Here is a 17,790-nt window from a genome sequence, read left to right as displayed (position 1 = left end):
GGAGTGTCAGTCGTTAGCCTAGAATGTACCTTATTCAAGACGCTTTTTTAGCAACAGGTCATCTTGTAACCAAGGGGAACCCATCACTTTAAATGCTTAGTGTGTATGAGAAATAGTTGCCACATGTACCCAACCGTTGCTCAAAATGCCGAAGAAATTGGCTGCACACCTTGGCTTCATTACCACATAACTGTCGGTGTGTAAAATTTCCTGTTGGAAGTGAAAATAATCCCTCTCAGGTGGGCTCCATTAGAGTAGTTTAGACACTCCTTCAGCATTGTCTGTTAATAGTATTGTGCATATGTGTGTATGTCTCTCGGTCCATGTGCATTTATCTTACTCAGCATTCAGTTGGCTACACTTCAGTCCGTGAGATTACAATGGTTATCTCCAGTTGTTTTACAGCGTGTTCTACTGAGACTGCCAAATTGAACATGGTGCATTTTGTAAAAGTCAGACCATACAGAAATTATGGAAAAGCCCAAAAATCGTCTTGAGCACATCAAATAGCCTAATGCCCCAGTACAGAAACCTGGGAGAGCTTGCAGGATATCTATCTTTTGTAATGTGGAAGCAGGCCATTCGGGCTATCGAATCCACATCGACTCTGCAAAGAACATCCCACCCAGACCTGCCGCGCCCGCTACTCTATCCTTGTAACCCTGTATTTCCTATGGCTAATCCACCTAGTCTGCACGTCCCTGGACGCTATGGGCAATTTAGCATGGCCAATCCACCTAACCTGCACATCTTTGAATTCAGTACAGCAATTCTAATATTGTATAAATAATTATGAATACCATCAAGAGACATCTTCAGACTGCTTTATTGTAGTAGGACAGCTTAATCGTCTTGGAATAGTCTCACCTGCTATTCCAGATGAAGATTTTACGAAGATGTGATCAGGATGCATTTTGAAGTATGGGCGCCATACGTTTAGTTAATTTGTCTTGGAGACCTGCAGTTCTGGTTGAATAGATTGTGTCTAGATTCAGAAGAGTTCAGAAGAGATTTCTAAAGATGATGCCAGGATTGTAGGGTTTGAGCTATAGGGAGAGGCTAAATAGGCTCAGCTTATTTTCTCTGGGGCATCAGAGGCTGAGGGATGACCTTATAGAGGTTTATAAAATCATGAGGGGCATGGATAGGGTGAATAGACAAGTTTCTTTTTCCCAGGATAGGGTAGTCCAGAACTCAAGGACATAGTTTTAAGATGAGAAGGGAAAGATTTAAAAGGGACCTGAGCAGTACGTTTTTCACGCAGAGGGTGGTGCGTGTATGGAATGAGCTGCCGGAGGAAGTGGTGGAGGCTGGTACAATTACAATATTTAAAAGGCATCTGGATGGGTATATGAAGGAAGAGTTTAGAGGGATATAGGCCAAGTGCTGGCAAATAGGACTTGATTTATTTAGGATATCTGGTCAGCATGGATGAGTTGGACTGAAGGGTCTGTTTCGGTGCTGTACATCTCTGTGACTCTATGACTTTACAAGGAGAGATTATCTCAACTGGTTTGCGTTCCCTGGAATTTAACAGATTATCAGGATTATTTGATTAAAGCCTTAAAAGATTAAAAGGAATAAATAAGGCAAATGGAGGGAAATTATTGTGACTGTTGGGACAGTCTGAGGCAGGGAAGGGTGGGATAGGTGCATGGGGAGCTTCACAGGTGGTGAAATCGACAGGTTAGAGCTAGATGTTTCATGTGGAAAATCAGGAAACACCTTTACACAGAGTGGTAGAAGTTTGGAATGCTGTTGCGGAAATGGCAATTAATGTGAGAATAATTGATCATTGGAAATCTGAGATCGATGAATATTTGTTACCTAATAATATTAAGGCCAGGGTTGGTAGATGGAGTGTGGTGTTAGACCAGCCATGACCTTTTGAAAGATGGAATAGGCTCAGGGAGCTAAATTACCTCTTCTTATTCCCATGTTGGAGTGGCATTAACCCTTTGGCTGCCATTGTAGAGAAGGTATCTCTTTCTTCAGTTTTCTCTGTCAGCCTACCGCTGAGGGTTCACAACTGCTTCACTTAAGATCCTTCTGTAAGCTCGGACAATGAGCATTGACAACTAGTTAACCTTCATCAGCTACTCCAGCCATCACTGAATGTCCAAACGTGTAACACGTGGGCATACAAACTTACCCACACAATGTTTCTTTATTCATTCACGGGATGAATGCATTTTTTGCCATCCCGAATTGTCCAGAGGGCAGTTAAGAGTCAACATTGTTGTGGGTCTGGAGTCATATGTAAGCAAGTGTGGGTAAGGAATGTGCTGGCAATCCTGTCCCAGCAGCGATCAGACTGGCTTGGCATCTCCACAAAATGTGCTATTTAGAGTCATAGAATTGTACAGCACAGAAACAGACCTTTCAGTCCAACTCATCCATGCCAACCAGATATCCCAACCTAATCTAGTCGCATTTGCCAGCACTTGGCCCATATTCTTCTAAACCTGTCCTATTCATATACCCATCCCAGATGCCTTTTAAATGCTGCAATTGTACCAGCCTCCACCACTGCCTCTGGCAGCTCATTCCATACATGTACTACCTCTGTGTGAAAAAGATGCCCCTTACGTCTCTTTTAAATCTTTCCCCTCTCACCCTAAACCTATGCCCTCTAGTTCTGGACTCCCCCAACCCATTGAAAAGACTTTGTCTATTTATCCTGTCCGTGCCCCTCATGATTTTATAAACCTCTATAAGGTCACCCCTCAGTCACCGACGCTGCAGGGAAAACAGCTCCAGCCTGTTCAGCCTCTCCCGATAGCTCAAATCCTCCAACCCTGGCAACATCATTGTAAATCTTTGCTTCTCCTTTCGCGCTTTTAAAAATTCGTTCACAGGATGTGGGTGTCACTCATTAGGCCAATGTTTATTGCCCATCCCTCATTGCCCAGAGGGCAGTTAAAAGTCAACCGCAATGTTGTGGGCGTGGAACACAGGTAAAGGTAACAGTTTCCTTCCCTAAAGGACATTAGTGAACTAGATGGGTTTTTCTAACAGTTAGCATGGTTATCATGGGACTCTTCATGCTAGATATTTATTGAGTTCAATTTCCACCATCTATCATGGGGGGGATTTGAACCCAGGTCCCCAGGACATTATCTGGGTCTCTGGATTAATAGTCCCAACTTCCCATGGCAGAGCCACAAAGTAATGATCTCCATTGAACTCCCTGTATTGTTGCCTTTGTTGCTGAATTCCACACTTGGTAGTTCACCCACCCACTGTTGCAAGTCTAGCCTTCTAGTTAGCACAGGATGTATGGGAGTATTGAGAGCAAAGAATGCTCGGTAATTGTAGTTAATGGTTCTCTCCGTTTCAGACCTTGATTTTTGTGCTGGGTTGGTCAATATTCTGAAGCCTCTATTATCTGTTGCACACTATCTGTCAGACTTTATTCCTCTCACGGTTAATCCCAGTCAACATCCTCTCACGTGACTTGATGATACTAATCAGGATTAAATCAACTTCAATCACAGTTCATTCTCATGGATGCAATGTAAACAGTTCCGGGGGGGGGGGGAGTGGCGGTCTCAGCTGTTCTCCCTATAATCCTAGGACTGTTTGAGCTGTGTCACAGCAGTTTACAAGATGTTTGCCTGAGAGAGGTCCTGTTGCTATTTTGCGATTCACTTTAAACAAGCTGATTCATATTGCATGATGATGTGCTGACATGGGGTCTGGAGATTTGTTCAGACACTTTTAAAATCCAGTTTTGTTCCAGTCGAATGCCAACAGCTAGCTGTCTGGTTTTACCCTGGTCCTTTTTGAGTTTTGAGTTTGTGCTTGTTTGATCATTTTAGCCGTGCTGTACCTATACCCGATATACAAGGTAGTCGAACAGAAACTATTTGTAGAGGCAAAGGTTTGGGATTGGTCTTCTGGGATCGTCTACCACTGCAAAATGACACAAGAAAGAAAGGCTTGTGTTTAGATGGGAAGTGATGGCCGAGTAGTATTATTGCTGGACTGTTAATCTAGTGACCCAGGTAATGGTCTGGAGATGTGGGTTCAAGTCCTGCTGTGGCAGATAGTGAAGTTTGAAGTCAGTAAAAAATCTAGAATTGAGAATCAAATGATGACCATGAAATCATTGTCAATTTTCAGGAAAAACCCATCTGGTTCACTTATGCCCCTTTAGGGAAGGAAACTGCCAGCCTTACCTGGTCTGCATGACATGTGACTCCAGACCCACAGCAACGTGGTTGGCTCTTAACTGCCCTCTGGGCAATTAGGGACGGGCAATAAATGCTGCCTAGCCAGTGACACCCTCATTCTGTGAATTAATTTAAAAAATAAATTATTTAGCAACTTTCACAGCCTCAAGATGTTCCAAAGTTCTTTAGAACCAGTGAAACACCTTTTGATTTGGAGCTTCTGCTACACTGGTATAGCAGCCAATTTATTCACAGCAAGGTCCCACGAATGGAAAAGACAGATTCGGGTCAGGAAAGACGAAGCTGAAATGTGATTGATCCAATCAACTATAACCCAGAATTATTGCACTTCAGCCAATGATGATGGCCAGACAGTCACTGGAGCAGCACTGGCTGGAGTAGGACTGTGGAGCCCTGTCGAATCCTTGGTTATAGCAGACTCCTTGGGAACTGCCTGGGAAATTGAATTATCTGATGAACAATTCCCATGTGTCTGAAACATTTCAAAAGAGTTCACTAAAGCTGGAGAATTCAAAGGGTTCCGACTTACTTAGTAGTTACCCAGGAAAAGTTAGAGGATTAAAATCTACTCTAACTCCTGCATAACTATTGACCCATCAAACCTGGACCCCTGACTCCAAGTCCTGGGGCATACCCCAGTTGAACCTTCTGCCCTGACCTGACCCTGTCTTACTCTGTCAGCCTAACTCTGTTCTCCCCTTCGCCCACTGTGAGATCCAACACCCACATCCCTCCTGACCACCCCCAGACCTGACAACTGCCTAACCCCTGACTTACCTTAAGCTCTCGTTCACAACTAGCCACTTGCTATGCTACCCCATCTCTCCCCCAAATGGGCATGGCTTCTGTGAAGTTTTCCCCAGTGGTTGGATTTGTGGGTTTGTCTGGAGAGAGGTCCCTGTCCAGCGATCTCCAGCAGGGAACATTGAAAGGTAATTGAGTAAATTTTATTCCAGTCAGGGTCGGAAAGATTGTTTCTGACCCTGACTGGCCCAGATATTTCAATGTGTTTTCAAACACTGAATGCTTTGGTACTGACCTAGTGAACCATACCACGTGCATTCTTCTGTCACAAATAATTATTCGCCAAGGAATTTTTGAAAGTCGTTTTTTTTTATATTGCATGTATTTTGGGAACAGTTTGAAGTATTGAGACTTTTGCTCCACTGTGTTTTAGAGCACAGCTAATTTTATTTAGAAAGTGTGTTGGAGCAGCACTGGGTTTAATATATCTCAGGCTGCTTTAGAAAAATTGTAAATGCGGACTTAGATTTCAATTATCTTTAATAAATTTAGAAACCTGTTCAATTAGATATAAATGCAGTTCAGAGGCATGTCACCTTGTGAATTTTCACCACCTTTGTACAAACATACGAATCTTGAGTATCGGAGTCATGTTGCGGATGGACTGAATGTTGGTGAAATCTGTTCTGGATTGCTGTGTCCAGTTCTGTTATAGGAAGGGTATCCTTACAATGGAGAAGGTTCAGAAAAGATTTACCAGGATGTTGCTGGGAATGGAGGGTTTCAGAGCCAAAAATGGACTGGGACTTTTTCTCACTGGAGCATAGGAGGTTGAGGAGTGACTTTATTGAGGGCTGTAAAATCATGAGAGGCATGGATGGGGTAAAATGACAAGAGTATTTTTCCCTAGGGTCTGGGAATTCAAAACTAGGGGGCATTTTTTAAAAGTGACGGGAGAAAAATTTAAAAAGGATGAGGAGCAACTTTTTTTACACAGAGGGTGTGGAAGAAACTGCCAGAGGAAGTGGTGAATGCAGGTACATTTACAACATTTTAAAAAGATGTTTGGATAAGTTCATGAATAGGAACGGTTTGGAAGGATGTGGGGAAAGTGCAGGCAAGTGGGATTAGTTTAGTTTGGGATTGTGGTTGGCATGGACTGGTTGGACCGAAGGGTTTGTTTCCGTGCTGTATGACTCCATGAATTAGGAGTGAGAATAGCCCATTCAGCCCTTCTAAACTACTTCACCATTCAATAAAATCATGGCTGATCTGTGAATCCATATTCCCATTTACCACTGATAAGGTTAGTTTGTTGTCAGGCAACAAAATCAATGTACCTCACCTTCAAACTGTTCAAATACTCTATCTCCTCTGCCTTCTGAGGCAGGGAATTCCAAATTCACACAATACACCAAGAGGACAAAGAATTCTCCTCATCCCTGTCAGCTACCCCTGATTTTAAAATAGTCTCTCCTGGTTCTGGACTGAGCCACAAGAGAGAGAGAATCCTTTCCACATTTACCTTGTCCAGATCATTCAGGGTCTTACATAAACTTTAACAAACCAATCCTCGCTCTTGAAAACTCCAGCCTGTCCAACATTTCCTCATTCTCTTCATTCCAGCTATCAACCTTATCTTTTATATTCTTCCTTTGAACATGAACATCAAAGCTGCACATTGGTGAGATGTGGTCTTACCAATGCCTTGGATAACCTATATAGGTTGTGAGTGCAGACATACTTCAAACTAGTAAACAGTCAATGGGGGTAAACAGTCAGTGGGATCCCTACAATGTGGAAATGGGCCATTTGGTCCAACAAGTCCACATTGACCCTCCAAAGAGCATCCTCCCAGACCCATCTGGATTACCCTGCATTTCCCATGGCTAATCCACCTAACTTGCACACCCCTGTACACTCTGGGTAATTTAGCGTGGCCAATGCACCAAACCTTTGGGAGAAAACCCCAGAGAACTCAGAAGAAACCCACACAGACATGGGGAGAATGTGTAAACATCACACAGACAGTCACTCGTGGGTGGAATTGAACCCAGGTCCCTGGCGCTGTGAGGCAGCAGTGCTAGTCACTGAGCTACCATGCCAATGGCAATATCAGTGGAGTAGTAATCCAGAAACCCAAGCTAATGGTCTGGGAATATGGATTCAGATCCCACCATAGCAGCTGGGGCAATTTAAATTCAATTAATACATCTGGAATATAAAGCTTCTCTCTATGGTGGTGACTGTCATAACAATCATTGATTATTATGAAGGCCCATTATCTTGCTTTAGAGCAAAGAGATCTGCCATCCTTACTTGGTCTGGCCTACATGACGGTAATGAAGTTGACTCTTAACTGCCAGCTGAAATTACGCAGGGATGGGTAATAAATACTGACCTTACCAGCAATGCCCATGTCCCAAGAAGGTATACACAAAAGGTTGTGTACAGGTGGAGAAAAAGCAGAGTGAACATTTTGATTCCATGACCTGTCTTCAGGGTTCTGAACCCAAAACACTCTGCTTTCTCTCTCCACAAATGGTGCCAGACCTGCTGAGCTTCTACAGCAATTTGTTTCTATTTCAATTTCCAGTATCCACAGTCCATTTTGTTTTGAGTTGTGTGAAAGTTGAGCTTCCTGATTGGACTTAATAGGGTTACAGAGTTCAAACCCTTTATTGGCTGCACTGGGGTCAATGTTATAGTTGGGTTCCATGCTAATTAATAGGTTGATGGTGTTGGTCAGTAACATCTTCCTTGGATTTTCCTAGGTTGGGGAATTGGATCTCAGCATGCAGTGCCCACTGTTCCTGCTTCCTATTAGCTGGCGATTGGCGTAGATCCGTACCAAATGGCACAGGATACAAGAGTGATGACCTTCTACATGGAGCTGAGAACAGATCCTCCTGGGCACTGTGCCATCACACCTCCAGGATCACTGTACCATGATGAGCCCAGGCCTGCTCAGTCTGGTGCCAATACCCGATCGCCATGCTTTCTCTCACCCGTCGCGCCATCCTGTACACAGCGACGCAGTCTGCCGCCGGATACAAAGATGGATTTCCTGGGCTTTCCTGGTTGCAAGAAGGGCACAGCCTCACTCGTTCGCACACAATCAGAAACCAATCCCTTTCGGGAATTTGCCCCAGCTAGCTCTGGGAGGTCCACTGCCCCGACCTCTCCAGTATGCATCAGGACTCACCCGTTCTGCCCAGTTACCTTGGAGAATACTATGGGCGGTGACACCAGAGGTAGAAGCTCAGTAGTTACTTTCAGCTACATCGAAAAGGCCAGAGTTAAAACTGTTGTGAACCCTTTCAATGTGTCTGTGCTTCCTCAGGGAGTGAAGCTGGCTGGCATGGGGCAGGGATCCTCCATTGGATGGAAAAGTCCCCAGACTAGTCACAAGGTATCTCATGGGATAATATCAATGCCAACTCCGATGGAGAGTTTTGACACAAGGGTGAGCACAGTGTCTGTGGGAAGCTGCCGTGAGCCTTCGAATAGCCTCATTCCCAATCGGAGTTTGCTCTCCTCGGTTGGGAGCGCGAGCCAAAGATATTCTGATGCTGCAGCTCAAAGTCCATGCCCTGGAGGGAAAAGACCACAGTCTGGGAATGAACTGCGTCAAGGGTATCCTTCAAAGCAAGTCTGCACAAAGACTCTGGACTTGGGAACAAATCTAATGACTGTGGCTACCCCCAATAAAACATCGAGTAACCACAGCATTGCTGCCATTCCCTGCGTGAATCCCATAGGAAGAGAAATCCCAAACAGTCCCGGCCTCAAACAGGTACGTCCTGCTAAAAGAATGAATGAATGAATGAGCTTTATTGCTTCTGATCTATCCAGAGAATTAAATTGAATAATCTTCTGTGTAAACGGGGTAATAGTAGAGCAGCTTTGAGACCCCAGAAATGGGTAATAGTGGGAAGGTTGGATGGTGGGCCCCATCTCTCTCATTTTGTCAACGTTGCTGTCTCGGTGAGTATGGTATTGTGAAGAAGCAGAATTCACCCTTTGCTCTGAATACCAGCTACAGCAAACTATATATTACGGTAAGACATTAAAATGTGAAACTTGTTTGGTAATCACCGTCAATTCTGAATGAAAATGAACTGCATTGTGCGCCATCCAGCTGGGAGTGTGATACTGACCTTGCGAGAGCCATCAGATGGGAATTTAAACTATTCTGTGGTTATTTATTTCCCCTAACACTGATGTTTCACCACTGAGCTCCCCATCAATAGCCCGCACACTCCAAACATTCATCACTTGACCCGGCTATATTCGACTGATCACAGTCTATGTTTTCTGGCCCACTCCAAGTGAATCATTCATCTGTGTTATCTACCTATACAAAGAGTGAATATTTTTTATTTCAAAACTATACTTGATCCATAAAAAATATTTTTATATATAGTCACAAATGCAGTTTGGTTCTGCCAGATAATGTATGAAGAAAACAAGCAAACATTGGAGGTTAACACTATCCAAACATTCAAAAAGTGCCAAGTTAAAGAGTGGCGCTGGAAAAGCACAGCAGGTCCGGCAGCATCCGAGGAACAAGAGAATCGATGTTTTGGGCAAAAGTTCTTCATCAGGAAGGTGGGGGTGGGGACGCGGGAAGTGTGTGTAAGGGAAGGGGTCTGAGAGAGAAGTATGAGGGGGAAGGTAGCTGGGAAGGCGATAGGTATATGCAGGTGGGGGGATGATGGTGATAGGTTGGTGGGGAGGGTGGAGCAGATAGGTGGGAAGGAAGATGGACAGGTCAAGAGGGAAGTGCCGAGTTGGAGGATTGGATCTGGGATGAGGTGGGGAGAGGGGAGATGAGGAAACCAGTGAAGTCAAAGGTGATATGTCCTCCATCTCTGTAATGTTGCTTGCCAGGCCAGCTTGCACTCCTTGTGCCTGTTGTTGACTCCACGTTGGACCATTCCAATCCATTGCAGTGTGACCTACTGTAAAGCATAATTCAGCCCAACCAAAGCATCACTGTCATACTCACTGGGTCCTGGCCAATCTTCTGATTCGCCATTGGTTCCATTTTAAAATGATTGCTCTTATTTACATATTTAAATGTAAGCATAAGTTCAAGCCTTGGCTAGGTCCTGTTCTATAATGTCTCTGAGCTGCAGCTCACCAATGTCCTCTGTTCCTCTATTCCCTTGTGTGGTCTTCCCAATTCCCCATCATTAATGGGGGACACAGACAGCCATCAGGTTGGCGTCTGCCCCTGACCATGCCACTCAATTTCACACCTGCTCTTTTTAAGATCTTCCTTTAAAGCTAGCTCAGTGACATTATCACCACACCACCATCTCCCCCAGTCTGCATTAATAGGTGGGTTTCTCAAATTTTTACTCACATTGACTAAATGAATCCATTCTCTCATTGGCTCAGTGGTTAGCACTGCTACCTCACAGTGCCAGGGACCTGGATTGATTCCACCCTCAAGCAACTGTCTGTATGGAGTTTGCACATTCTTCCCGTATCTGCGTAGGTTTCCTCCGGGTGCTTGGGTATCCTCCCACAGTATAAGGATGTGCAGGTTAGGGGGATGAGCCATGCTAAATTGTTCAGTGTGCAGGCTAAGTGGATTAGCCATGGGAAATGTAGGATTACAGGGAATAATGTTGGGTGGGATGCTCTTCAGAGGGTTGGTGTGGACTCGAAGGGCTGAATGGCCTGCTTCCACACAGTAAGGATTCTATATCAATCCATTTCTTATTCTTGACAAAATGTAGAACCTGCTCCTTCCTCCTAGCTCCTGCTTGCTTTATGTTGTCTGTAGACACGCTAAGAAACATTTTGAGATCTCCTGAATTTGTGAAAGGTGCAATATAAATGGAAATTGCTCTTACGCTGAAAAACAGTTTTTAGTAAAAGCAAATGGTATTGGTGATCTTGGACCATCACAGGAGCAAGTGACAAAATCAAAATGCTGGAAATAAAAACAAAGTGCTGGAGAAACTCAGCAGGTCCAGCAGCATTTGTTGAGAGGGAAACAGAATTAATGTTTTGAATCTGATATGATCCTTCTTCTGAACCAAGAAACCATTGTTTGTTGTGGCCATAAGATGTAGGAGCAGAGTTAGGCCATTTGGCCCATTGAGTCTGCTCTATCATTCAAACATGGCTGAAATACTTCTCAACCTCATTCTCTTGCCTTTACCCTGTAATCCTTAAACCCCTTAGTCATCAAGAACATATCTATCACCGTCTTAAAGACTCTTATTGGTTTGGCCTTCTGAAGCAGTGAGTTGCACAGATTAACCACCCTTGTGCTGAAGAAATTCCTCCTCATCTCAGTTCTAAAGGGTCATTCCTTCACTCTGAGGGTCCTACTAGTGGAAACATCATAGAGTAAGCGATTCATGGAGATGTACAGCACGGAAACAGACTCTTCGGTCCAATCTGTCCATACTGATCAGATATCCCATCCCAATCTAGTTCACCCCCTCTCCCCGCCGCCAACACCTGACCCATATCCCTCCAAACCCTTCCTATTCATATACCCATCCAGATGCCTTTTAAATGTTGCAATTGTACTAGCCTCCATCACTTCCTCTGGCAGCTCATTCCATACACATTTCACTCTCTGTGTGAAAGTATTGCCCTTTAGGTCTCTTTTATATCTTTACCCTCTTACCCTAAACCGATGCCCTCTAGTTCTGGACTCCCCCACCCCAGGGAAAAGACTTTGTCTATTTATCCTATGCATGCCTCTCATGACTTTATAAACCTCTATAAGGTCACCCCTCAGCCTCCAACGCTCCAGGGAAACCAGCCCCAGCCTATTCACCCTCTCCCTATAGCTCAAATCCTCCAATCCTGTCAACATCCTTGTAAATCTTTTCTGAACCCTTTCAAGTTTCACAACATCCTTCCAAAAGGATCTTCTCCACATCCACTCTATCCAGACCCCTTGATATTCTGTAAGTTACAATCCGATTCCTCTCACCCTTCTAGACCATAAGTCCATAACACAGGAGCAGAAATTTGGGCCATTCAATACATTGAGTTTGCTCCGCCAATCAATCATGGCTGATGAGTTTCTCAACTCCATTCTCCTGCTTTCTCCCTGTAACCCTTGATCCCCTTTTACAGTCAAGAACCTATCTATCTCAATCTGAACTATACTCCATGACCTCCACAACCTTCTGTGGTAGTGAATTGCATAGATTCATCACTCTCTGGCTGAAGGAGTTTGGGTATTTGTTGGATCGTAGATTACTGCCTGATTCTAGATCATTGCAAGCTGTTAGTTCAATGCTTATTTTCAAAATTGGATAACAGGGCATCATTACAAGGCTGCATTCTCACTGAGGGATTCTGTATACTGTGAGAACAAATCCGAGCATTGTCCAGACCTGGATATTGGATTACAAGCTCAAAGTCATTGCTTTCATCCTGTTTCTGAAAGATGCTGGTTGAGGAAGGTTTTATAACATCCCTGGGATTTGTGCTGATTATGTACTGCTGAACTCTTTTTTTGTGATTGTAAGTGGACAAAATAGAAGGAGTAATGGTGACCTAGTTCTTTCTGAATTACTGGGAATTGAATGCAGAGAGTCACTATGGTGACACTATGGTTTTAAAAGGTGTTTTTTTTTCCTGTTTGTTTTAACGAAGAGCATTTTGAGACAGAGGCAGCAGTGGTCTGCTTCAAGTCAATAAAGAAAGTAAGCTTGTAAGACCTTAGAGTTTTTTAAAAGCTGGAACAACAGAAGCATCCTGAATGGGTGGGGTCAAGCTCCACAGAACCAGGATTTTGAGTTCAGGTTTCAGTAGCTGTTTGGGTTGTGAAAAGCTGATACATCTCGGTCTCTCTCTTTGCTACAACAAAGGGTTCTCTTCCTGCTGCTAGAATTGAATGTGAGACAATCTGTTTTACTAAATTTGCAAGGGTGCGTCTATGGCAAATTGGAACAGTCAATGACAGCTTATTATTCTGTTACATTCCAATCAAGTTAAGTTATCCCAATCCTTTCTTTTGTTTGTATTTTAACCATAAAGTGTTATTTGCTTCAAGCCTTGTAGTTTGACCAATCAAATTGCACCTGGAACACAACACCTGACACGTCTTTTAAAATAAGAAAATGTTTGGGTCTGGGCTATCTCCTTGACATGTATTGATGAGGTTTGGTCTGGTCCATAACATTAGGTCTGGGCTATCTCCTTGACATGTATTGATGAGGTTTGGTCTGGTCCATAACATTAGTTAGTGAAGGTGTGCTGATGAGTAACATGGGAATGAGCTGACATTCAGCTAACATTGTAACACAGGCTCCTCAGAGTTTGGGATGAAGCTACATAGTTGGGTGAGCTTGGCTGAAGCTTTACAGTCCATTCAATGCACCAAGGCAACGGACTACAGACCCAAAAGGAGAGATGGGAAGCAGTTTTGGCTTCACTCAACGAGTTGTAACTCGGAATGTGCAACTGAAGTGGTAGAAGCAGAGTTGACAGCAGTTTTCAAATGGGAGAGAAAATCTCTGGTTCAGGGCTGAAAGGAGAACATAGAACATAGAAGAATACAGCACAGTACAAGCCCTTTGGCCCTCGATGTTGCGCCGATCCAAGCCCACCTAACCTACACTAGCCCACTATCCTCCATATGCCTATCCAATGCCCGCTTAAATGCCCATAAAGAGGGAGAGTCCACCACTGCTACTGGCAGGGCATTCCATGAACTCACGACTCGCTGAGTAAAGAACCTACCCCTAACATCTGTCCTATACCTACCACCCCTTAATTTAAAGCTATGCCCCCTTGTAATAGCCGACTCCATACGTGGAAAAAGGTTCTCATGGTCAACCCTATCTAAACCCCTAATCATCTTGTACACCTCGATCAAGTCACCCCTAAACCTTCTTTTCTCCAATGAAAACAACCCCAAGTGTCTCAGCCTTTCCTCATACGATCTTCCTACCATACCAGGCAACATCCTGGTAAACCTCCTCTGCACCCGTTCCAGTGCCTCCACATCCTTCCTATAGTATGGCGACCAAAACTGCACACAATTCTCCAGATGCAGCCGCACCAGAGTCTTATACAACTGCAACATGATCTTAGGACTTCGGAACTCAATTCCTCTACCAATAAAAGCCAGTACGCCATATGCCTTCTTCACCGCACTATTTACCTGGGTGGCAACTTTCAGAGATCTGTGTACATGGACACCAAGATCCCTCTGCTCATCCACACTACCAAGTATCCGACCATTAGCCCAGTACCCCATCTTTTTGTTACTCTTACCAAAAGAGTGGTGGTGTTTAATTTGTTTAACAAGTAGTTCACTGGAGAGGCCTTTTGGCCCCTCATGTCCCTGCTACTCCCTGCAAGAGAACCTCGCCTACTACCACCACCCCCTAGCCCTAAACATATGTCCTCTTCAGTTAATGATCCAATTTTTGAAACACTATTCTTTCATGGCACGTGGGCATCACTGGCTGGGGCAGCATTTGTGCCCATCCCTAGTTGCCCTTGAGAAGGTGGTAGTGAACTGCCTTCTTGAATTGATGCAGTTCATGCACTGTAGGTAGACCCACAATGCCCTTAAGGAGGGAATTCCAGGAATTTTACCCTATGACATTGAAGGAACAGTGATATATCTCCAAGTCAGGACAGTGATGACTTGGAGAGAAACTTCTAGTGATGGTGTTCTCATGTTTCTGCTGCTCTTGTTCTTCTTGATGGCAGTGAGCATGGGTTTGGAGCGTGATATCTGAGGATGCTTGGCAAATTTCTGCAGTGCATTATTAGGCCAATGCTGCACACTGCTGCTACTGTGCTTCAGCAGAGGAGAGTTAGCATTGAGATGTCATGCACAGTATCAAGCTTCTCGAGTGTTGTTGGGGCTGCACCCATCCAGGCAAGTGGGAAATATTCCATCCTACTCCTGACTTGTGCCTTGTAGATGGTGGACAGGCTTTGGGGGGGGGGTCAGGGGGTGAGTTACTCGCCTCAGAATAACTAACTGCTGACCCAGTTCTCTTGTGAATAATTAGACCAGCTCTTTGAAAGACAGCTCAAGATGGGCCTAATGGCCACCTTTTGTGGTGTAGAATTTCATTACATGAGAGTGGTTGATGTTCAAGCTGGAAGGAAAGAAATGGAACAGACCAGTAGAAAACAAACCGTTTAATTCAGCTCCATCAGTTTCTCTTGTGATAACATCTCATGTCCATCAATAGATGCTGATTGGGAAATGTGAGGAGGTCTTAGTGAGGAGGAACAACTACCGATAAAGGTGTTCAGTGTGTATGCATTGTGAAGAAATTGCAGGGTGTTCCATACTCTGGACAAACAATCCTCCCTCCGTCTAAATCCTCAGTACCAATCTATCTGTCATTCATCTCCCTGTAGTTTGCAGCACCTTGCTGAAGGCTCGTAGTTGGAGGTGCTGTGGTAACGTATTTTTTACATGAACTTCCTGAGGAAGTGGTGGAGGCGGATATAGTTACAACATTTAAAAGACACTTAGATAAGTACATGAATAGGAAAGGTTTGGAGGGTTATAGGCCAGGAGGTATGCAGGTGGGACTAGTCTGCTTTGTGATTATGTTTGGCATGGACTGGTTGGACTGAAGGGTCTGTTGCTGTGTTTTATGACTCAAACTCTATATTATAGCTTGGACCTTTGGACAACGATGGTTGCGTCTCCAATGTTTTTTCCTGCCTGCCATTGGTGTGCTGTGGCAGAATTTTCAGACCTGTTAGGCTGTGATATGAAGGTGTCTTCCTTGAACTTCAAGTCCTGGAGTGAGACTTGAACCCAGAGTTTCAGACTCCGAGGCAGGACACTACCCGTTGTGTCACAAGCCCTGTACCAGCTCGCTGTGTTAGCTGGATGGTATTTCCTTATTTCCAAACCTCTTTCTGATATTCTGTTGTTTCCAATGAACACGCGATTGTCCAACAATCTGGTATTAAAATCTGATCACAATGAGAGTAGGTCATTCAGCTCCTTGTGCTCCTCCACCATTAAATAAGAGAATGGCTGATCTTATTGTAAACTCAAATACACATTCTGATCCACTCATCATAACCTTTCATTGTCTTGCTTTCCAAGAGTCAACTCTGCCTTTAAAATATTCAAAGATTCAGCTTCCACCACTTTTGAAGAAGAGTTCCGAACACACTCAATCCTCTGAGAGAAAATTTCACTCCTATCCATTTTAAATGTGCTACCCTTTATTTTTAATTAGTAATCCCTATTTCTAGCTTTTCCCATAAGAGGAAACTTCCTTTCTACATCTGTCCTGTCAAGACCCCTCAGGATCTTTGTATTTAAATCAAGTTACTTCTTAATCACTTGTATTCCCCTCACAATAAAGGATAGCATTTTATTGATTTTCTTAATTACTTGCTGCATGTGAATACTAATCTTTTGTGATTCATGCACTAGGATACCCAGATCCCTCTGCATTTTGGAGCTTTGCAACCTCTCTCTCCATTTTGGCAATATTCTCTGTAATCTTCCAATTTCCCATTTTCCCAAATTATATTTCATTTACCGACTCACTTAACCTGTTTATCTTTTTTTAGGCAACAAAAACAGAAGTTGCTGGAAAGGCTCAGCAGGTCTGGCAGCATTTGTGAAGAGGAAGGAGGTTAACGTTTTGTGTCCAGTGACCCTGGAAGGATGCTACCAGACCTGCTGAGCTTTACCAGCAACTTCTGTTTTTATTTCTGATTTACAGCATCCACAGTTCTTTTGATTTTAATTAAATTTTTTTTGGGAGCCTCCTTATGTCTCCTTCAAAGCTCACTTTCCTCCCTACCTTTATGTTGGGCAAGCACACTTTCCATTCCTTTGTCCAAGTCATTTATAAATTGTAAGCAGTTGAGATCTCAGCACTGTTACCCCTATCATTACGTCTTGCCAATGAAAAAGATCCATTGTTGTCTACTGTCTGCTTCCTGTTAGCCATCAATCTTCTAACGATACCAATATGTTACTTGACACCATGGGCGTTTATGTTCTATAATAACGTTTTGATGCAGCACCTTATCAAGTGTTTTGTAGAAATCTGTTCGTTCTTCCTGTATTATTTTCAAGTCTGGATTTGTGTATCTATGGTTGCGTTAATTGAAGGCTATTGTTTCATCTTTGTTATGTATTTTGGTGAATATTTCAGGTTGCCCAAGGTGAGCTCTATATTTTAATTGAGGGAAAATTGCTCTTGCCATTTGTTCTTTAAAAATCTAATGAAAATTGGGTTTCAAACTGCATGAAAAGATTTGTTTAACAACCACCAGGTTCATTCATAGTGTGAGTAATTCAAACACATCCACAGCATTGTAATGTATCAGTCTTTTATACAATGCTCGTATTTTCACTGCCTTGTTATAGCTCAAAAGTGAAATTGGATAGATACTTGAGAGGGATAATTTGGTGTATGGAGGAGTGGTATTGGCCTGGATGCTGACAGTTCACTGCTCCTTGAGTTCATTGACTCCATCTTGCTCTCTATCAAGCAATTCACTCAGTTCATTCTGATTTTTGTTTATTTGATCTATTATCCCATGTACCTAACTACAGTGAAAAGTAAGTATGTAAGTTAGCTCGCTGAGCTGGAAGGTTTGTTTTCACATGTTTTGTCACCATGACTAGATAACATCATCAGTGAGAGACTCCAGTGACGTGCTGGTGGTATGTCCCTCCTCTCTGTTTATAGATCTTGGTTTCTTAAAGTGGGTGATGTCATTTCCGGTGTTTTACTTTCAAAGGAACGTATACACAACCCACTATCACTAGTTTCCATGCCTACAGACAAAGAAAGACACCACTTTGACTGGGGCAACACACACACCCTAGGACAGGCGAAACAAAGACACG

At 43.5% G+C, this 17,790-nt stretch overlaps 1 protein-coding gene across 5 annotated transcripts in view; it reads left to right on the top strand.

The window, feature by feature from the left end:
- The window catches only part of LOC122541902 (PH and SEC7 domain-containing protein 1-like), a 210,720-nt gene that overhangs the window by 53,116 nt on the left and 139,814 nt on the right, over nt 1–17,790 (top strand). For all 5 annotated transcript variants that reach the window (XM_087982551.1, XM_087982553.1, XM_087982552.1 and 2 more), the window contains one exon: nt 7,715–8,736. In XM_087982551.1, coding sequence (XP_087838677.1) covers nt 7,795–8,736 — 942 coding nt within the window. In that variant the 5' untranslated portion in view covers nt 7,715–7,794. The remainder of the gene's footprint in view (nt 1–7,714; nt 8,737–17,790) is intronic.

Source organism: Chiloscyllium plagiosum, unplaced genomic scaffold (assembly GCF_037043375.1).
Source record: "Chiloscyllium plagiosum isolate Xiang-an unplaced genomic scaffold, Cpla_swu_hap1 HiC_scaffold_43, whole genome shotgun sequence".
In the NCBI taxonomy this organism is placed as follows: Eukaryota; Metazoa; Chordata; class Chondrichthyes; order Orectolobiformes; family Hemiscylliidae; genus Chiloscyllium; species Chiloscyllium plagiosum.
Note: the sequence above shows the minus strand (reverse complement) of the source record. Positions and strands in the feature narration are given on the sequence as shown.